Here is a 17,158-nt window from a genome sequence, read left to right on the forward strand (position 1 = left end):
CCTGGGTCTCTCCCATTCCAGGCAGATTCTTTACCATCTGAGCCACCAGAGAAGCCTCTATGGAGTAGGTATGGCTATTATTATCTCATTGTGATAGAGGAGAAAACTGTTGCATAATTGAAATGATTTATTTGCCCAAAGTTACATGGCAATAGGAGGTGTAGCAGGGTGGGACTCACTCATCCTGGCTTGGGTGCCTGCTCTCTAACCTCCACTGGGCCTGTCCTTAGCATCAGGCCTGGCACTTGGTCAGTATATAATGCCTTCTTACTAATACTGTTATTATGGTAAAAATGTCTATCAGAAATCATAGTATAGGGAGAGAGTGAGGAGGGAGGTGAGAGGAGAGAAAAAGAGAGAGAAGTGGGTGGGTGGGGCATGGAGAGAGAGGGAGAATGAGCACCATCTGGTGGAAATTCCTGGAGCTAACAGGACAGGTTCTGCACCTGACTTTGCCCTGCATCTGCATGTAATATGGCAGGGGACATGCTTGTGAAAAGGAGGCCAGATGTGAGAAGGGTAAGGGGGTGGGGGGAGGTTATAATGACCCCCTACCAACCCAGCTCATCTCCTTGGTCAAGAGTGTTGAAGAGACCTGACAACTGTTGATTAAGTTTCCTTGGCCTCTCACATTGCAGGGCAGTGGGCTGGAAGTAGATGTGAGGGGTCCTTTTCTGGAAAGAGCCCCGAGGGACTAGCATGCGATCCCAGCAGCAGTAGAAGACTTCCTGGCCTAAATGGGAGGGGCTAAAAGGCAATCACATTTGTCTCTCTTCCTCCTGATAATGTTGTGAGACTGTAGGCCCCTCGCTGGTTCTCACAGCCCGGTGTCTGCAGCAAGTGGGTTGAGCCAGGGTAGGGGGTCATTGATTCTCTTTTAAGCCAGAATGCTTTATCTTTCTCAAACTCCCCTGTCCATCTGAAGCACTTGAAACTAGTGCAAGTCATTTCCACTGCCATGGGCAAGTTCTAAGTACAAGAGAGAGGGCTTTTGTAAAGCAAAACCCAGAAAGCCAGGCCTGGGACAACTGGCACACGCCCCAATGCGAGTCAGCACACTGCTCCGGTGATGGAACCCAGATGTGAATGATCACATTCATTAAACTCTCAATCAATGGACACGAAGTGTGACTTTTCGCCTCCCTCGTAGATCAGTGCCTCTCCACTGCCTGCTCTGTCACCAGCATTGCCTTCGATACCCCATCCCTCACCACCAGCAGGGGTTGGCCTGTTGCCAGCAGCTCTGGCCTGCAGGCCTCTCCTCTGGCTTCCTCACGGATTTGGCCATGCCTGGCTCAGGGCTGCTGATTGACATAGCATCCAAATCTGAGTTTCTAAGCTTGGGACAAGAGAAACACTTGGAATGATTATCCAAACAGTGGAGTTTTTGAGGTTCCACACATAGCCCAGTGCTTTTTGGTGTCTAACATGGAAGTGAGAGAAAGAGTCTGTGACAACTGGGGCCTGAGAGTTGGATGGATGGGACCTACTAGTTACAGTAATGAGATTCATTCATTCACTCATCTGACAAATCTTTTTTAGAATCTCCCATGTGCCAGGAAGTATTTTAGGTATTGAGGACTTAACAATGGACAGACTGGTAAAAATCACTGCTCTCACTGGAAAAGGCAGGTAAAGAAACAGGCTATATTCTATGCTAGATGCTAAGTGCTATAGAGAAAAAAGAAGCAGACATGGAAGTTGGGAGTGTCTGGGGACAGAGTTTAAGTAGGGAGGTAAGCGGAGGTCTCACTGAGAAGAGGATGGAACATTTTCATGAAGACTGAAGATGATGAGGGAACAAGCTGTGTGCTCACTCACAGGAGGGAGAGAGTTCCAGGCAAAGGAGCCATATGAGCAAAGGCCTTGAATAAGAGCACATGCAACATGTCTGAGTGATGACAAGAAGTCCGTTGGGTCTGGAGCAGAATGAGCTGGGATGAGGTCAGTTGACACAGGCCTTGTAGACCACTGAATAGACTTCGGTCTTTCTTCTGAAGCTTGTGGAAATGTACTAGAGGGTTTGAAGCAGTGTTAGATGTGATGATTTACATTTTTACTGGATTGTTTTGAATGTTACATGGATATTAGACCACAGAGCAAAAAGGAGGCCAGCTGGAGGCCACCGTACTAATTCAGGTAAGAAATGTTAATGGTTTGAATCAGGGGAGTGGCAATGGAGGGGGTAAGAAGTGGTCAGAGCCTTGAGGGGTCTTGAAGGAGGAATTGACAAGGTTTATTGATGGATTGGAAGTGGAATGTAAATGAAAGAAATCAAGGATGACTCACTTTTTGACCTGAGCAACCAGAAGGATGATGATAGTGATGTTGATGGTAATGATTGTGATGATGATGGTAGTAATGATAACAAGATAACAGCATTTATTGGACACTTACTATGCCAAGTACTTTGCTAAATGTTATGTGCATCATCTTGATTAGTCCTCAGAATAAGCCTAGGAGTCATCTACTATTGTAGATAGTCATCTACTATTACAAGTGAGGAATGTTAGACAAGGAAACAGAAACCCAGAAGTCTCACAGCTAGTAAGCATTAGGCCAAGACTCAGCTCCAAGGCTGCTGCTGCTGCTGCTAACCTGCGTCAGTTGTGTCCGACTCTGTGTGACCCCATAGACAGCAGCCCACCAGACTCCCCCATCCCTGGGATTCTCCAGGCAAGAACACTGGAGTGGGTTGCCATTTCCTTATCCAACGCATGAAAGTAAAAAGTGAAAGTGAAGTCACTCAGTCGTGTCCCACTCCTAGCGACCCCATGGACTGCAGCCTACCAGGCTCCTCCGTCCATGGGGTTTTCCAGGCAAGAGTGCTGGAGTGGGGTGCCATTGCCTTCTCTGGCTTCAAGGCTGGCTGACTCCAGACTCCATACTCTAACTGACCTTGTAGGCAAGCCAGACTGAAAAAATGCTCTTTTTCCCTGGAGGGGTTAGTTTCCAATCTTCCCTGCTCTGGGTGATTCATATCAGAGCAGACAGACTCTGTAAAACCAAATCTACTTTTTATGTCCAGTCCTGTTTACTAGTTTCTATCTTTTTAAAGTTTGCAAATCAGTGTATACCTCTGGAGCCTTGAATACCAAGCGTGTAAAGGTGAAATGAATACATACACCCTCAGGTTTTGGTGACTATGTCTCATGGGGCATGGAGTCAATTCAGCTGTACATTGGCACCTGGGCAAAGTGGTGCCCCATGGACTGTGGATGGGCAGGGAGCCCTTGGCTGGGAGCTCCTTTAGTTTTAGCCCTCCTCAGGTTCTAACTAGGGTCCATTGTCTGGCGCATACTAGATACTTAATGAACATCATTTCCTTAGGTTGTTTCGTAAATCAGAGACAGTTATGGTGGCTTACAGCACCTGTGGTCCAGGAAAGGTGTTTTTCAAACATCTCTGAACCTTAGCTTCCTCACCTATAGAATGGGGATAGTGATAGTTTCCATACCTTAGAATAAGCATACATAGTAAGCCAAGGTATGCAAAGCTCTGATACAGAAGTGCCCAATAAACATTAAGCATTATGATAATATGGGGGAAATTCATGGTCTTGCTCTGACCAGATGTTCTCTGGGGAGGAAGGATCCTATGTAGTTATCAGGATCTTCAGCAAATCTTCTGGTTCCTGGGGAAAGGAAGACAAGGGTGACAAGCCATCCAAAACAAGTCTGAGGCCTATTCTGTGGCTCTCTTATGGGTTTTGAGGTTAAGCAAATGGCACCCAAGGTCCCATTAGAGTCAGCAGTGGCTCTCGACAGTGTGCCTAGGGTGTAAACGTGTTAATGGCTAGTAGACCTAGAATCAATGTTTGCCTGGGTCTTTAGTAGGTAACCCCATGCTCCCTTTTTGGAGCAGCCAATGTGGGTCAAGGGAGGGGCTGATGGATAGGGGAGGTGTGAGTGTAGCGACTGGAGATTAGCTCCCAGCACAGGGAGCTGGAGTCTGCCTTTCTTTAGACTGTGGTTCTCAACAGGGCACATTTGGCCCTATCTGGAGACATGACTAGTTGTCACTTCTGGGATGCTACCGGTATCTAGTTGGTAAAAGCAAGGGATGCTACTAAATATCCCACAGTGCACAAGACACCCTCCTCCCCTATCTCACACACACGCACACATGTGCATACACACATACATAGAGAGATTGCACTAAGAATTAGCCAGCAGAAATGTCAACAGTGCTAAGGATGAGAAACCCCACTTTAGACCAAGTTCAAGATCAAGTACGGAAAAGGCTTATGAGTATAATACTCTCACTATTCCATAGGATGCTTTATAGTGCTCATAGGTGATAAGGACTTTAGGAAGGTCTTCAACTCCCAGTTCCTCAGGGTCCAGCCATCAAGTTTCTTTGACCATTGGAAAGGCCTACAAAACTCTAAAAATCTGCTCCTTACCCTTCTGATCTTATTTCCCACTACTTCTCTTCGGCAACTCAGCTTAGCCACCCTGCACATTCCCACCTCAGGGCCTTTGCACTTGCTGTTCCTTCCACCTGAAATTTTCTCAGGTTGCTGTTTTACTGCCTTCAGGTCTTTGTTCAATATTCATCTTCAGGAAAGCCTTCTCTGGCTACCCTGTACATAACCACAGCCCCACATGCACCACTCCTTGTACTTCCTAAGGGCCCTGCTCTCTTTTTCTCCATAGTACTTCTACCCTTAAGATATGCTACATTTTTCACTTCTAAATCATTTTATCTTGAGTCTCCTCTCTCCGAGCTTCCCGTGGCTCAGCTGGTAAAGAATCCACCTGCAATGCAGGAGACCTTGGTTTGATTCCTAGGTTGGGAAGATCCGCTGGTGAAGGGATTCGCTACCCACTCCAGTATTCTTGGACTTCCCTGGTGGCTTAGCTGGCAAAGAATCCACCTGCAACACGGGAGACCTGGGTTCAATCCCTGGTTTGGAAAGATCCTCTGGAGAAGGGAAAGACTACCCACTCCAGTGTTTGGGCCTGGAGAATTCCACGAACTGTATAGTCCATGGAGTCCCAGAGTTGGACACGACTGAGCAACTTTCGCTTTCATTTTCACTCGCCTCTCCAGGATAAAAGATCTGTAAAGCAAGGGTGTCTGTTTGTTTTGCTTACCACTCAGTGCCTAGAATAGATCTGCCATACAATAAATGTTCAATAAGTGTTTAATGAATGAATGTTTCAATTATCAGCACAGTTTAAGAAGAATTAAGTGTTAGACCTGGTCTGAAATCCTCATCACTTACCAGTTGTATAATTTTGGGCAAATCCTAAACCTTCCTGAGACTTTATTTGCCTCATAGTATAAGACAGGGACAATGAGAACAAGCCCAGTGCCTGGAATACAGGTCTGAGTAAATGGTCTTCCTCATTTTCATCATGACAATTGTCCGCATTGTCACCATCATCACCATCCTCATCTACTATACCATCTACATCATCTAATCTGCTCCCAAGGCAGACTCTTGCCACTTCTGCCTTAAGGATGATTACTAATTAATGAACCTAGAAACTGCTCCTATTAAGTCTCATTTGGGCCTCCTCCACTAAATGTAGCTTTTCTTTTTTTCTTGTCTCATTTATGGAGAACACTGTGGGCCAAAGGAAAGCTCATTTATTTATCAACATCTCCAAATGCCTACTTGTGCTCCAGGCAAAATCCTAGATGTTAGCAATCAAGAGATGAATCAGTTTTGACCCCTGAAAGCAGTTTCAAAGCAGTGTAGCAAATGTTATAAAAAGCAGGGTGCAGAGGGCTGAGTGAGCATGCCAGAGCATAGGTGAGAGGGAGGTGAACACAGCCTTTTGACAAGGCAACTTCATGAACTTAAACTTCACAATCCAGCTGAAGAAGTTCAGGGAGGACACTACAGGTAGAGAGAGCCACAAGTGTATAGGCCAGGAGGCTAGTGCCAGTGTGACCTACCTGGTAGCCACACTCAGGGTGCAGAGCACAGACTTCAAGTGGAATGGAAAAGTAGGCCTGGGTTAAATCAAGCCAAGGACATTGTAGCTATGTTAAGGAGTTTGGAAACTTTTGGATTTTCAATCAGATGTGCATTTTAGCCTCTAAGAATGCTGCTGTCAGTGCAGACATGCTTGATGGTGTGGTGACCTTCAATAATTGCTTCTGTTCTTCCTATTCATATTTTTTCTTTTGAAAAGCTCCATCTATTAGTGTCCTCTTTGATTTCTTTCATCAGTGTTTTATAATTTTCTATACATAGGTCTTTAGTTTCTTTAGGTAGATATATTCCTAAGTATTTTATTCTTTTTGTTGCAATGGTGAATGGAATTGTTTCCTTAATTTCTTTTTCTACTTTCTCATTATTAGTGTATAGGAATGTGAGGGATTTCTGTGTGTTGATTTTATATCCTGCAATTTTACTATATTCATTGATGAGCTCTAGTAATTTTCTGGTGGAGTCTTTAGTGTTTTCTATGTAGAGGATCATGTCACCTGCAAACAGTGAGAGTTTTACTTCTTCTTTTCCAATTTGGATTCCTTTTATTTCTTTTTCTGCTCTGATTGCTGTGACCAAAACTTCCAGAACTATGTTAAATAGTAGCGATAAAAGTGGGCACCCTTGTCTTGTTCCTGACTTTAGGGGAAATGCTTTAAATTTTTCACCATTGAGGATAATATTTGCTGTGGGATTGTCATATATAGCTTTTATTATGTTGAGGTATGTTCCTTCTAGTCCTGCTTTCTGGAGAGTTTTAATCATAAATGGATGTTGAATTTTGTCAAAGGCCTTCTCTGCATCTATTGTGATAATCATGTGGCTTTTATTTTTCAATTTGTTAATGTGGTGAATTACATTGATTGATTTGTGGATATTGAAGAATCCTTGCATCCCTGGGATAAAGCCCACTTGGTCATGGTGTATGATCTTTTTAATGTGTTGTTGGATTCTGATTGCTATAAGGACACTAATAGATGGAAAAATATACCATGTTCATGGATTGGAAGAATCAATATAGTGGAAATGAGTATACTACCCAAAGCAATCTACAAATTCAATGCAATCCCTATCAAGCTACCACCTGTATTTTTCACAGAGCTAGAACAAATAATTTCACAGTTTGTATGGAAATACAAAAAATCCTCGAATAGCTAAAGCAATCTTGAAAAAGAAGAATGGAACTGGAGGAATCAACCTGCCTGACTTCAGGCTCTACTACAAAGCCAGTCATCAAGACAGTATGGTACTGGCACAAAGACAGAAATATAGATCAATGGAACAAAATAGAAAGCCCAGAGATAAATCCACACACCTATGGACACCTTATCTTCAACAAAGGAGGCAAGAATATACAATGGATTAAAGACAATCTCTTTCATAAGTGGTGCTGGGAAAACTGGTCAACCACTTGTGAAAGAATGAAACTAAATCACTTTCTAACACCACACACAAAAATAAACTCAAAATGGATTAAAGATCTAAACATAAGACCAGAAACTATAAAACTCCTAGAGGCGAACATAGGCAAAACACTCTTTGACATAAATCACAGCAGGATCCTCTATGATCCACCACCCAGAATACTGGAAATAAAAGCAAAAATAAACAAATGGGATCTAATTAAAATTAAAAGCTTCTGCACAAAACGGAAACTATAAGCAAGGTGAAAAGACAGCCTTCTGAATGGGAGAAAATAATAGCAAATGAAGCAACTGACAAACAACTAATCTCAAAAATATACAAGCAACTTATGCAGCTCAATTCCAGGAAAATAAGTGACCCAATCAAACAATGGGCCAAAGAACTAAATAGACATTTCTCCAAAGAAGACATACAGATGGCTAACAAACACATGAAAAGATGCTCAACATCACCCATTATCAGAGAAATGCAAATCAAAACCAAAATGAGGTACCATTTCACACCAGTCAGAATGGCAGTGATCCAAAAGTCTACAAGCAGTAAATGCTGGAGAGGGTGTGGAGAAAAGGGGACCCTCTTACACTGTTGGTGGGAATGCAAACTAGTAGAGCCACTATGGAGAACAGTGTGGAGATTCCTTTAAAAAATTGCAAATAGAACTCCCTTATGACCCAGCAATCCCACTGCTGTGCATACACACTGAGGAAACCAGAACTGAAAGAGACACATGCACCCCAATGTTCATCGCAGCACTGTTTATAATAGCCAGGACATGGAAGCAACCTAGATGTCCATCAGCAGATGAATGGATAAGAAAGCTGTGGTACATATACACAATGGAGTATTACTCAGCCATTAAAAAGAATACATTTGAATCAGTTCTAATGAGGTGGATGAAACTGAAGCCTATTATACAGAGTGAAGTAAGCTGGAAAGAAAAACACCAATACAGTATACTAACACATATATATGGAATTTAGAAAGATGGTAATGATAACCCTGTATGCGAGACAGCAAAAGAGACACAGATGTTTAGAAAGGACTTTTGGACTCTGTGGGAGAGGGAGAAGGAGAGTGTGGGATGATTTGAGAGAATGGCATTGAAACATGTATACTATCATGTAAGAAACGAATCACCAGTCTATGTTCGATACAGGATACAGGATGCTTGGGGCTGGTGCATGGTGATGATCCAGAGAGATGATATGGGGTGGGAGGTGGGAGGGGGTTTCAGGATGGGGAACTCATATACATCCATGGCTGATTCATGTCAATGTATGGCAAAACCAATACAGTATTGTAAAGCAAAATAAAGTAAAAATAAAAATTAAAAAAAAATTTTTTTTTAAAAGAAAGAAAAGCTCCAAAGGCTTGTCTTTTAATGCAGGGTGCTAAAGCAGTTTTGAAGATTTCATGGCTTTGTTGGATAGATGGTCACCATAGAAAGTGAGCTTAGAGAATATAAATCACCTGTTGCAATGAGCCTGTAACTTAAGTCTCTTAATATTTTCTTGTAACTGTGGCTTTTTTTTCGGAGAAGGCAATGACACCCCACTCCAGTACTCTTGCCTGGAAACTCCCATGGGCGGAGGAGCCTGGTAGGCTATAGTCCACGCGGTCGCTAAGAGTCGGACACGACTGAGTGACTTCACTTTCACTTTTCACTTTCATGCATTGGAGAAGGAAATGGCAACCCACTCCAGTGTTCTTGCCTGGAGAATCCCAGGGACGGGGGAGCCTGGTGGGCTGCCGTCTATGGGGTCGCACAGAGTTGGACACGACTGAAGTGACTTAGCAGCAGTAGCAGCAGTGGCTTTCTTTTTGTTGGCAGTCTTAGAATATTCTGCTATCTCATAATTTAGTCTTTCCCTCTTTTCAAAGAAGCTCCCCAGTGACATTTTTTACTCATTTTGGCTAGAGTTAACTTGTGAGTTTGCCAAAACTGTGACTGAGACAAGTGCACAGTGTGGAAAAGAGGCAGAGACAGAAGTGGTAAATAAAACATGGGCAGGCCATGCATGGACTGAAATAAGTGCTGGATTCTAACTTAAAGCCTGCCCCATCAAGGTGCAACTGTACAATTGAAGAAATTCACCTCCCTTGCCACTATAAAGTCTGCCCCCAGATGCAGCTTAATTGTCTCTTGCCACTAACTGATAGGGTTTTGATGAGTCTGCAAGCAATTGATTTATTATGATCTCTGCCTCAGCTCCACATCAGATCATCAGGCATTAGATTCTCAGAAGGAACACTCAACCTAGACCCCTTGCATGTGCAATTCACAGTAGGGTTTGTGCTCCTATGAGAATCTAATGCCGTCAGTGACATGACAGAAGGCAGAGCTCAGGCAGTAATGCAAATAATGAGGAGTGGCTGTAAATACAGATGAAGCTTCGTTTGCTCACCCACCACTCACCTGCTGCTGTGTGGCCCAGTTCTTACCCCTGAACTGGAAGATACCACAGTGGTTCAGGGAGAGAATGATGAGGCCATAACTATGGCAGCGGTGGGGGGAATGGGGAGGACTAGAGATTGCAGAGGGCTTCAGGAGGTAGTTTCAATAGGACTCAGTGAGAGATTAGAGATGAGACTAGAAAGGAGTCAAAAATGATCTAGGATATCTAACTTTGACATTATAAAGATAGTCATGCTGTCAATCAAGACAGGATGTGAGAAAAAGCAAATCAGGTAAAGATGCTGAGGTCTATTTTGGACACATGTGGCATTGATATGTGTGAGATATCCAAGAGAAAAGATGCCTCTGAGTGTCGGTTCTTGAATCTGGAGTCCTTGGAGAAATGAGAAACTGGGCAGCAGCTAAGGATTTGATAGTTACCAGGAAAGCATTTCCCTGGACAATATTGGAAAGACCTTTTTGTAAAGAGCCATTTACTCCTGAAAAAAAAAAAAAAAAAAACAACAACAACCACAAACCCTTTTATAAAGCTCATCCTAAGTGATTCATTTTTCCAAAGGTCATTTTAAAGGGTCTGCCAGCTTTTGAGAATTCATTTTTATTTAAACTACATATTTGAAGAAATCAGATTTTCAAATGAAATGAGTTTGACTGTCTTTTAGATAGCATCTCTGCCAGTGTTCACTGAATTGAAATACCTGCTGGTGGGAAGACTTTAAAGTATTCAAATTGGTTTTTATCAGGTATAACTAAAAAATATAAAAATGGACTAGCTCCCTTCATAGCCCCAGGTTCAATGTCAATCCCTAAGTTATAAAACGTCAGCATCCCAAAGAACCATGAACTTGCCCTTCTGCCCTGATTAAAGCAGAGTAATCGTGGACAGAGTCTTGCATTCTCACACAGATTGGATAGATTACCCACACAGATTGGATAGATTACCCAGGTTTGTCCACCTGCTGGGTTGTTTTGGAAGCATAAATGAGTGTCGTGGTGTGTGTTGTGTCATGCAAAGTGTGTGGCTCTAAATCCTTCAATATCTCCACTGAGGGTCCAGGATTCAGGGATTAAGGCTGCAGCAAAAAGAGAAGACAGCTTAGATGGCCGACCTGTGCAAACCATCAACTCACAAGCCACAGCAGCTGTAGAGTTCACAATTCTTCCCTGAGAAAAAAACCATGAACCAAATGTTCAAGTAGTGACCCAAGTTTTGATGTGGATGAGGGAGGTAGGGAACCAGCTGGAGGAGTAGTTCAGTAAGGTGGAAATTATGTCCTGCTCACAGGCTCCTATAAAGAAAATGACCCAAACTGGATCTCACCTAGGTCTTGCTCAATGGGCTTGAAGCAAAATCAGGTGTGCATTCTGACACTTTGAAGGGAACAAACCATTAACAGCCTGAACTGGATGGAGGTCAGAGGCTTGGAATTATTTTGATAGAACTTTACACAATAGGCACACTTCATGTTCAGTTCAGTTCAGTTGCTCAGTCATGTCCGACTCTTTGTGACCCCATGAACCACAGCACACCAGGCCTCCCTGTCCATCACCAGCTCCCAGAGTTTACCCAAACTCATGTCCATTGAGTCAGTGATGCCATCCAACCATCTCATCCTCTGTCATCCCCTTCTCCTCCTGCCTTCAATCTTTCCCAACATCAGGGTCTTTTCAAATGAGTCAGCCCTTCACATCAGGTGGCCAAAATACTAGAGTTTCAGCTTCAACATCAGTCCTTCCAATGAACACCCAGGACTGATTTCCTTTAGGATGGACTGGTTGGATCTCCTTGCAGTCCAAAGGACTCTCAAGAGTCTTCTCCAACACCACAGTTCAAAAGCATCGATTCTTTTGCACTCAGCTTTCTTTATAGTCCAACTCTCACATCCATACATGACCACTGGAAAAACCATAGCCTTGACTAGATGGACTTTTGTTGACAAAGTAATGTCTCTGATTTTTAATATGCTGTCTAGGTTGGTCATAATTTCCTTCCAAGGAATAAGCGTCTTTTAATTTCATGGCTGCAATCACCATCTGCAGTGATTTTGGAGCCCCGAAAATAAAGTCAGCCACTGTTTCCACTGTTTCGCCATCTATTTCCCATGAAGTGATGAGACCTGATGCCATAATCTTAGTTTTCTGAATGCTGAGCTTTAAGTCAACTTTTTTCACTCTCCTCTTTCACTGTCATCAAGAGGCTCTTTAGTTCTTCTTCACTTTCTGCCATAAGGGTGAAAGTTGGAAGGAAGCAAAATGACCCAATTAGATTTTCTCTCCTGGGAACTACTAAGGTTAAGGGCAAGGTTAAGGTTAAGGTTAAGTTTGTTGTATGTTGCTATGAAGTGGCTGCACAAGTCAGCTGAGGAAGCAATGGGATCCATGGTAACCAAGCTACTGATACTGTCACTGACACAAAAATGCCTGCTAATGCAAAGACCACCCTGCTGAAGTGGTGCAACTCGGAGAGAATGTATCAAATGAGAAGAGACAAGAATTGAGGAAGGAGCTGGGAGGCCTGAATTTCAGGCAGAAGACAAACTCAAATGCTAGAGGGGTGAGGCAGAGGTGTGACTACGTGGGGCTGGCTGACTAGGAATGTGGCAAACTAACAAGTGTGCTGTTTTCTGATCACAAGGGGGAAATTGTCACTTAGCTCTAGCCAACTGTCACATTATAGGAATGTAAGCCAGGGCTTCCAGATCTTTCAGTTTTTCAAGAGCAGATGTAAATTAAATTTTAATTATGAAATGTCCCCAAATAGGGAGACAAATAGCGGCAGTACACTAGGTGATTATGAGGAGTATGTGAGAACATTTAGTGGGGCTATAAGGACAGTTCCTGGCACACAGTAAGTGCTCCCTATGTGAAAGTTGTTATGAACATCCCTTCCATCCTGTCTCAAAGCACAGACATGGGTCTGTGTCAATGTCTCAGGAAAAAGGAGTCTGTTTCCTCCATCAAAATGCCTGCTGATGCAAAATCTGAAGAATAAAAGTGGGCATGCAAAATTCAAATGAAAAACCTGATAATCTAAAAATCTTCCTTGAGACAGTGCCCATAACTGTGTCCCAGCAACTTACAATATTATTTAGCAATTTAACAACTTATTTTGTCTTCACAATAATCCAGTGTGGCACTTGTGTTTATACCCATTTTACAGAGGAGAAAACTAAGGCTCAGAATGATAAAGACACCTGAAGATAAATCCTGGCTTCTTGCCTTCAGTGGAACAGAGGAGCCAGATACAAATCAAGACCAAAGGGGTGACATAGTATCTTGCAAAAGACTTAGTTTCCCTGGACCTCAGTACTCTCATCTGGGAATTAAGGATGGTGCTATTTTTAAAATTATTGTTGAAATGTGTTCTCATGTATTTATTCTAAGTTGCTTCCATTGTGCCCGACTCTTTGTGGACCCCATGGATTGTAGCCTGTCAGGCTCCTCTGCCCATGGGATTTTTCAGGCAAGAATACTGGAATGGGTTACCATTTCCTTATCCAGGGGATCTTCCCAACCCAGGGATCGAACCCACATCTCTTACATCTCCTGCACAGGTAGGCAGGTTCTTTTCCATCAGTGCCACCTGTTTAACAATACTTAAAATTCCTCTGGCTGCCAGAAGAAAGGGGGCAGGTCTCAGCCCACCCATCACCCATTGCCCAGGAGTGGGAGACACTCACGGAAGAGCACCATCAGGAAGCGTGTCTCGTTCAGCATCTGAGTCAGGCCAGCAGGTGTTAGCACCATCAAGTTTTCCTCCACAAGGATATGCAAGGGCTGGGACATGTTGATGCTCTCCTTCTTGCCATTCATCGCTGGTGAGCCCTGGACAGTGCCAACACAAGAGGCTACCAACAGCAGAGAAATACAGAGCAGCTCCATGGCTGTCCTTCAGGGGCAGGAGAAAGAACAAGAATGCTTATCAACACGGGTGGTGGGGACCCACGTCATCACTCCCTCCCCATCTCTTTTCCTAAAAGGTCAGTCCTGATGTGGAGGATACAGCCTCAGCATGCCCCACTGGCTTCATAGCAGTGCCCAGAGCTCAGCAAAGCAAGCTGGTAAAGGAGAGGCAAACTTTGCCAGTGAGATTAACCTTGGGGCCCATTGAAACTGCATGGGATTAGCTCAGAGAAGCAGGGTCCCACTCGGAGCAACAGAAAGCCAAATCACAAACCAACACTCAAGTCCGCTGGCTCTCCAGACACTAGGTAAGAATATTTTTAGATATGAAACTCAGTCCACAATCCCAAGGTGAGCCTCTGGGTCTCAGAGATGACTAATCCAATCCCTATCACAGCCTCTGCTTCATGCTCCCCCAACTCCTGCTTGAATACCTCTTTTGATAGGAAGCTTACTGCTGGCAGTGTAACCCATTTGATTTTTGAGCAAATTTTCTCAAGTGTAAATATTTCTTTCAAAAGTAATCACCATAATGCACACATGTAAAAATTCTAAGCAACACGATAAAAAAATGTTAAGTAGTAAACAAAAATTTATCCCATAACCCCACCTCTGAGAAAGTGACTCAGTTTGGAATGAATCTTTACCAATGTTGAAAATGCCAGTATGAATGTATATTTAAATGTATATATGTAAACATATTAATAAATGGAATTCGATAGGCAATACTGTTCATTGTCCAACTGTCTTAATCAACGATGTAAAATATATTCCTGATACCTTTCTGATAAGAGTACATATTAGGTCTATAACATGATTTCCTTTCCTCTTTTTTCCCCCCTCATTTTTTTTTCTTTTCCTTTTTATCTTTTCTTTTATAATTCTTATCTGTTCAGATGGTTTGGGTCAGTAGTTGTCTCTCTTTGAGTGCCACTCTCCCCAATAATGTTTTCCCTAATAATTTAAAGCATAGGATCACTGTCACAGATCTTTGCCTGTTGTCCTTAAGCACAGATCCATTTTCCTCTGTAGCATACAGACTACTCAAGTATTTTGAACATGGCAAATAGCTGGTCCAGATTAAATTTATAAGGACCTCAATTTCTTTGAGTGCTATATTCCTAGCATTTGGTATTTAAGATAGGCAAATAAACATGAATGAATGAGTGGATATTTGATATGTACCTGTTAAATATGTTTGGCACACTATCTGAGGATTTTTTAAAAGTAGACCTTCTAATGTAATTTTTTGGTCCAATACCAAAATAATTGGTATTAGATAATTGGTCACAAGTGTTAAATTTTATAAATACCTATAGCTAAAGCATCTGCCTACAATGCCTACCATGTGGGAGACCTGGGTTCAATCCCTGGGTCAGGAAGATCTCCTGGAGAAGGAAATGGCAACCCACTCCAGTATTCTTGCCTGGAAAACCCCATGGATGGTGGAACCTGGTAATCTACAGTCCACAGGGTAGCAAAGAGTCTGACACGACTGAGCGACTTCACTTTACTATAGCTAAACATACTTGTTAAATTATGTATCGAGTGTTAAATTTTATAAATACCTGTAGTTAAATATACTTGTCATGTATGGCTGTTCTATGCATTCCATGCCATCATCTCTTCTATGACAGTTCTATAAGATAGTAATATTATAATCCTCATTTAGTGAGTATAAAATGAGGCACATAAAAGTTAAGTGATATGTCCAAGGCCATACAGTTAACATGTGACAGAGACAGGATTTCAAACAAGGCAATCTCGCTACAGAATCCACGTCCTTAACCAGAATGAAGTACTGTCTCTCTAGTGCCCCCTGTAAAACTGGTGCAGTGAACAGTGTCTTGAGACAGTAACTGAGGCTCCCTGACTCCAACCACCATCTCTGGTATTCACTATCTAATCATGTTCTGTCTCAGAAGGGGAGGACTGAGGCTGGCAACAGAACAAAATCAAATTTTTGGTTTGGGGTTACAAAACAGGCCTTTAAAACTCAGGAGGGGCTTGCAAGTCAGGGTTCTAATTGCAAGAACTAGGTTTCTCAGGAAAATAAAAAAGGGTTTTTGACTACTCAAAAGTTTATGCTATAAACTCTAGGTAAGGAAGAACACGTTGACAGAAGGAGCATTTACCTTCCCCAAAGGAGATAAAAGTGTGCCTTCTTATCAGGAGAGCAGGGAGGAATGGCAAGAGCTTTGACGCTTCTAGGGTCCTGAGAAAGGGTTCTGACCCTCTGTCCCTTCTCTTTTTGCTCACTACTGCAGTTCCATCCCCAGTCGCACTCTGGTCACAGTAGTAGATCAGTCACCATGTATTAAGCTAGCATTTGAGCTTTACACACATCATCTCATTAACTCTCACAGCATGTCTGTGCTGCTGCTGCTGCTAAGTCGCTTCAGTCATGTCTGTCTCTGTGCGACCTCATAGATGGCAGCCCACCAGGCTCCCCCGTCCCTGGGATTCTCCAGGCAAGAACACTGGAGTGGGTTGCCATTTCCTTCTCCAATGCATGAAAGTGAAAAGTGAAAGTGAAGTCGCTCAGTCATGCCTGACTCTCAGCAACCCCACGGACTGTAGCCCACCAGGCTCCTCCGTCCATGGGATTTGCCAGGCAAGAGTACTAGAGTGGGGTGTCATTGCCTTGTGAGGTAGGTGCAATTATGATGCCCAGCTTACGAAAGTGGAGACCCACCCTAGAAGAAGGAGCAAGACTTAAGCTCAGGTATATCTAAGCCTCATGCATATGGGTCTAAACCAGGACTCGCAATCTACAGCCCTCTGCCTTTCTTGTAAATACCGTGTTAGAGGATTCACAGCTATACCCATTCCATCACTATTACCTATGGTTGCCTTTACCACCAGAGAAGGTGATGGCACCCAACTCCAGTATTCTTGCCTGGAAAATCCCATGGATGGAGGAACCTGGTGGGCTGCAGTCCATGGGGTCATGAAGAGTCAGACATGACTGAGCGGCTTCACTTTCACTTTTCACTTTCATGCATTGGAGAAGGAAATGGCAACCCACTCCAGTGTTCTTGCCTGGAGAATCCCAGGGACGGGGGAGCCTGGTGGGCTGCCATCTATGGGGTCTGCACAGAGTCGGACACAACTGAAGTGACTTAGTAGCAGCAGCCTTTATCACAACTACTCAGTTAAGTAGTTGTAATAGGGACCCTATGCGGCCAGCAAAGCCAAAAATATTATCTGGTGCTCTTCAGGAAAAGTTTGCTAACCCTGGGTCTAAATCACCATACCACACTGCCCGCATGGCCACACCTCAGATTTTGTACTTGGGAATTGGTCACAGATTCTCAGATTTGCAAAGTCCACTCTCAGAGCACAACATCTCCATCTGCAGAATGGGTGAGTGGCCTTTCATCCCTGTGAAGATTCATAAAGAACTTGTGCTTGATTAGCACAATATAGGAGACCCAGTTTCAATCCCTGGGTTGAGAAAATTCTTT

At 43.2% G+C, this 17,158-nt stretch overlaps 1 protein-coding gene across 1 annotated transcript in view; it reads right to left on the reverse strand.

Moving 5' to 3' along the window:
- The window catches only part of PDILT (protein disulfide isomerase like, testis expressed), a 46,922-nt gene extending 33,251 nt beyond the window's left edge, over positions 1 to 13,671 (reverse strand). Inside the window, exon 1 of the mRNA XM_069570266.1 lies at positions 13,469 to 13,671. Within this exon, the coding sequence (XP_069426367.1) occupies positions 13,469 to 13,670 (202 nt within the window). The 5' untranslated portion in view covers position 13,671. The remainder of the gene's footprint in view (positions 1 to 13,468) is intronic.
- Positions 13,672 to 17,158: the final 3,487 nt, after the last annotated feature.

Source organism: Ovis canadensis, chromosome 24 (genome assembly GCF_042477335.2).
Source record: "Ovis canadensis isolate MfBH-ARS-UI-01 breed Bighorn chromosome 24, ARS-UI_OviCan_v2, whole genome shotgun sequence".
Taxonomy (NCBI): domain Eukaryota; kingdom Metazoa; phylum Chordata; class Mammalia; order Artiodactyla; family Bovidae; genus Ovis; species Ovis canadensis.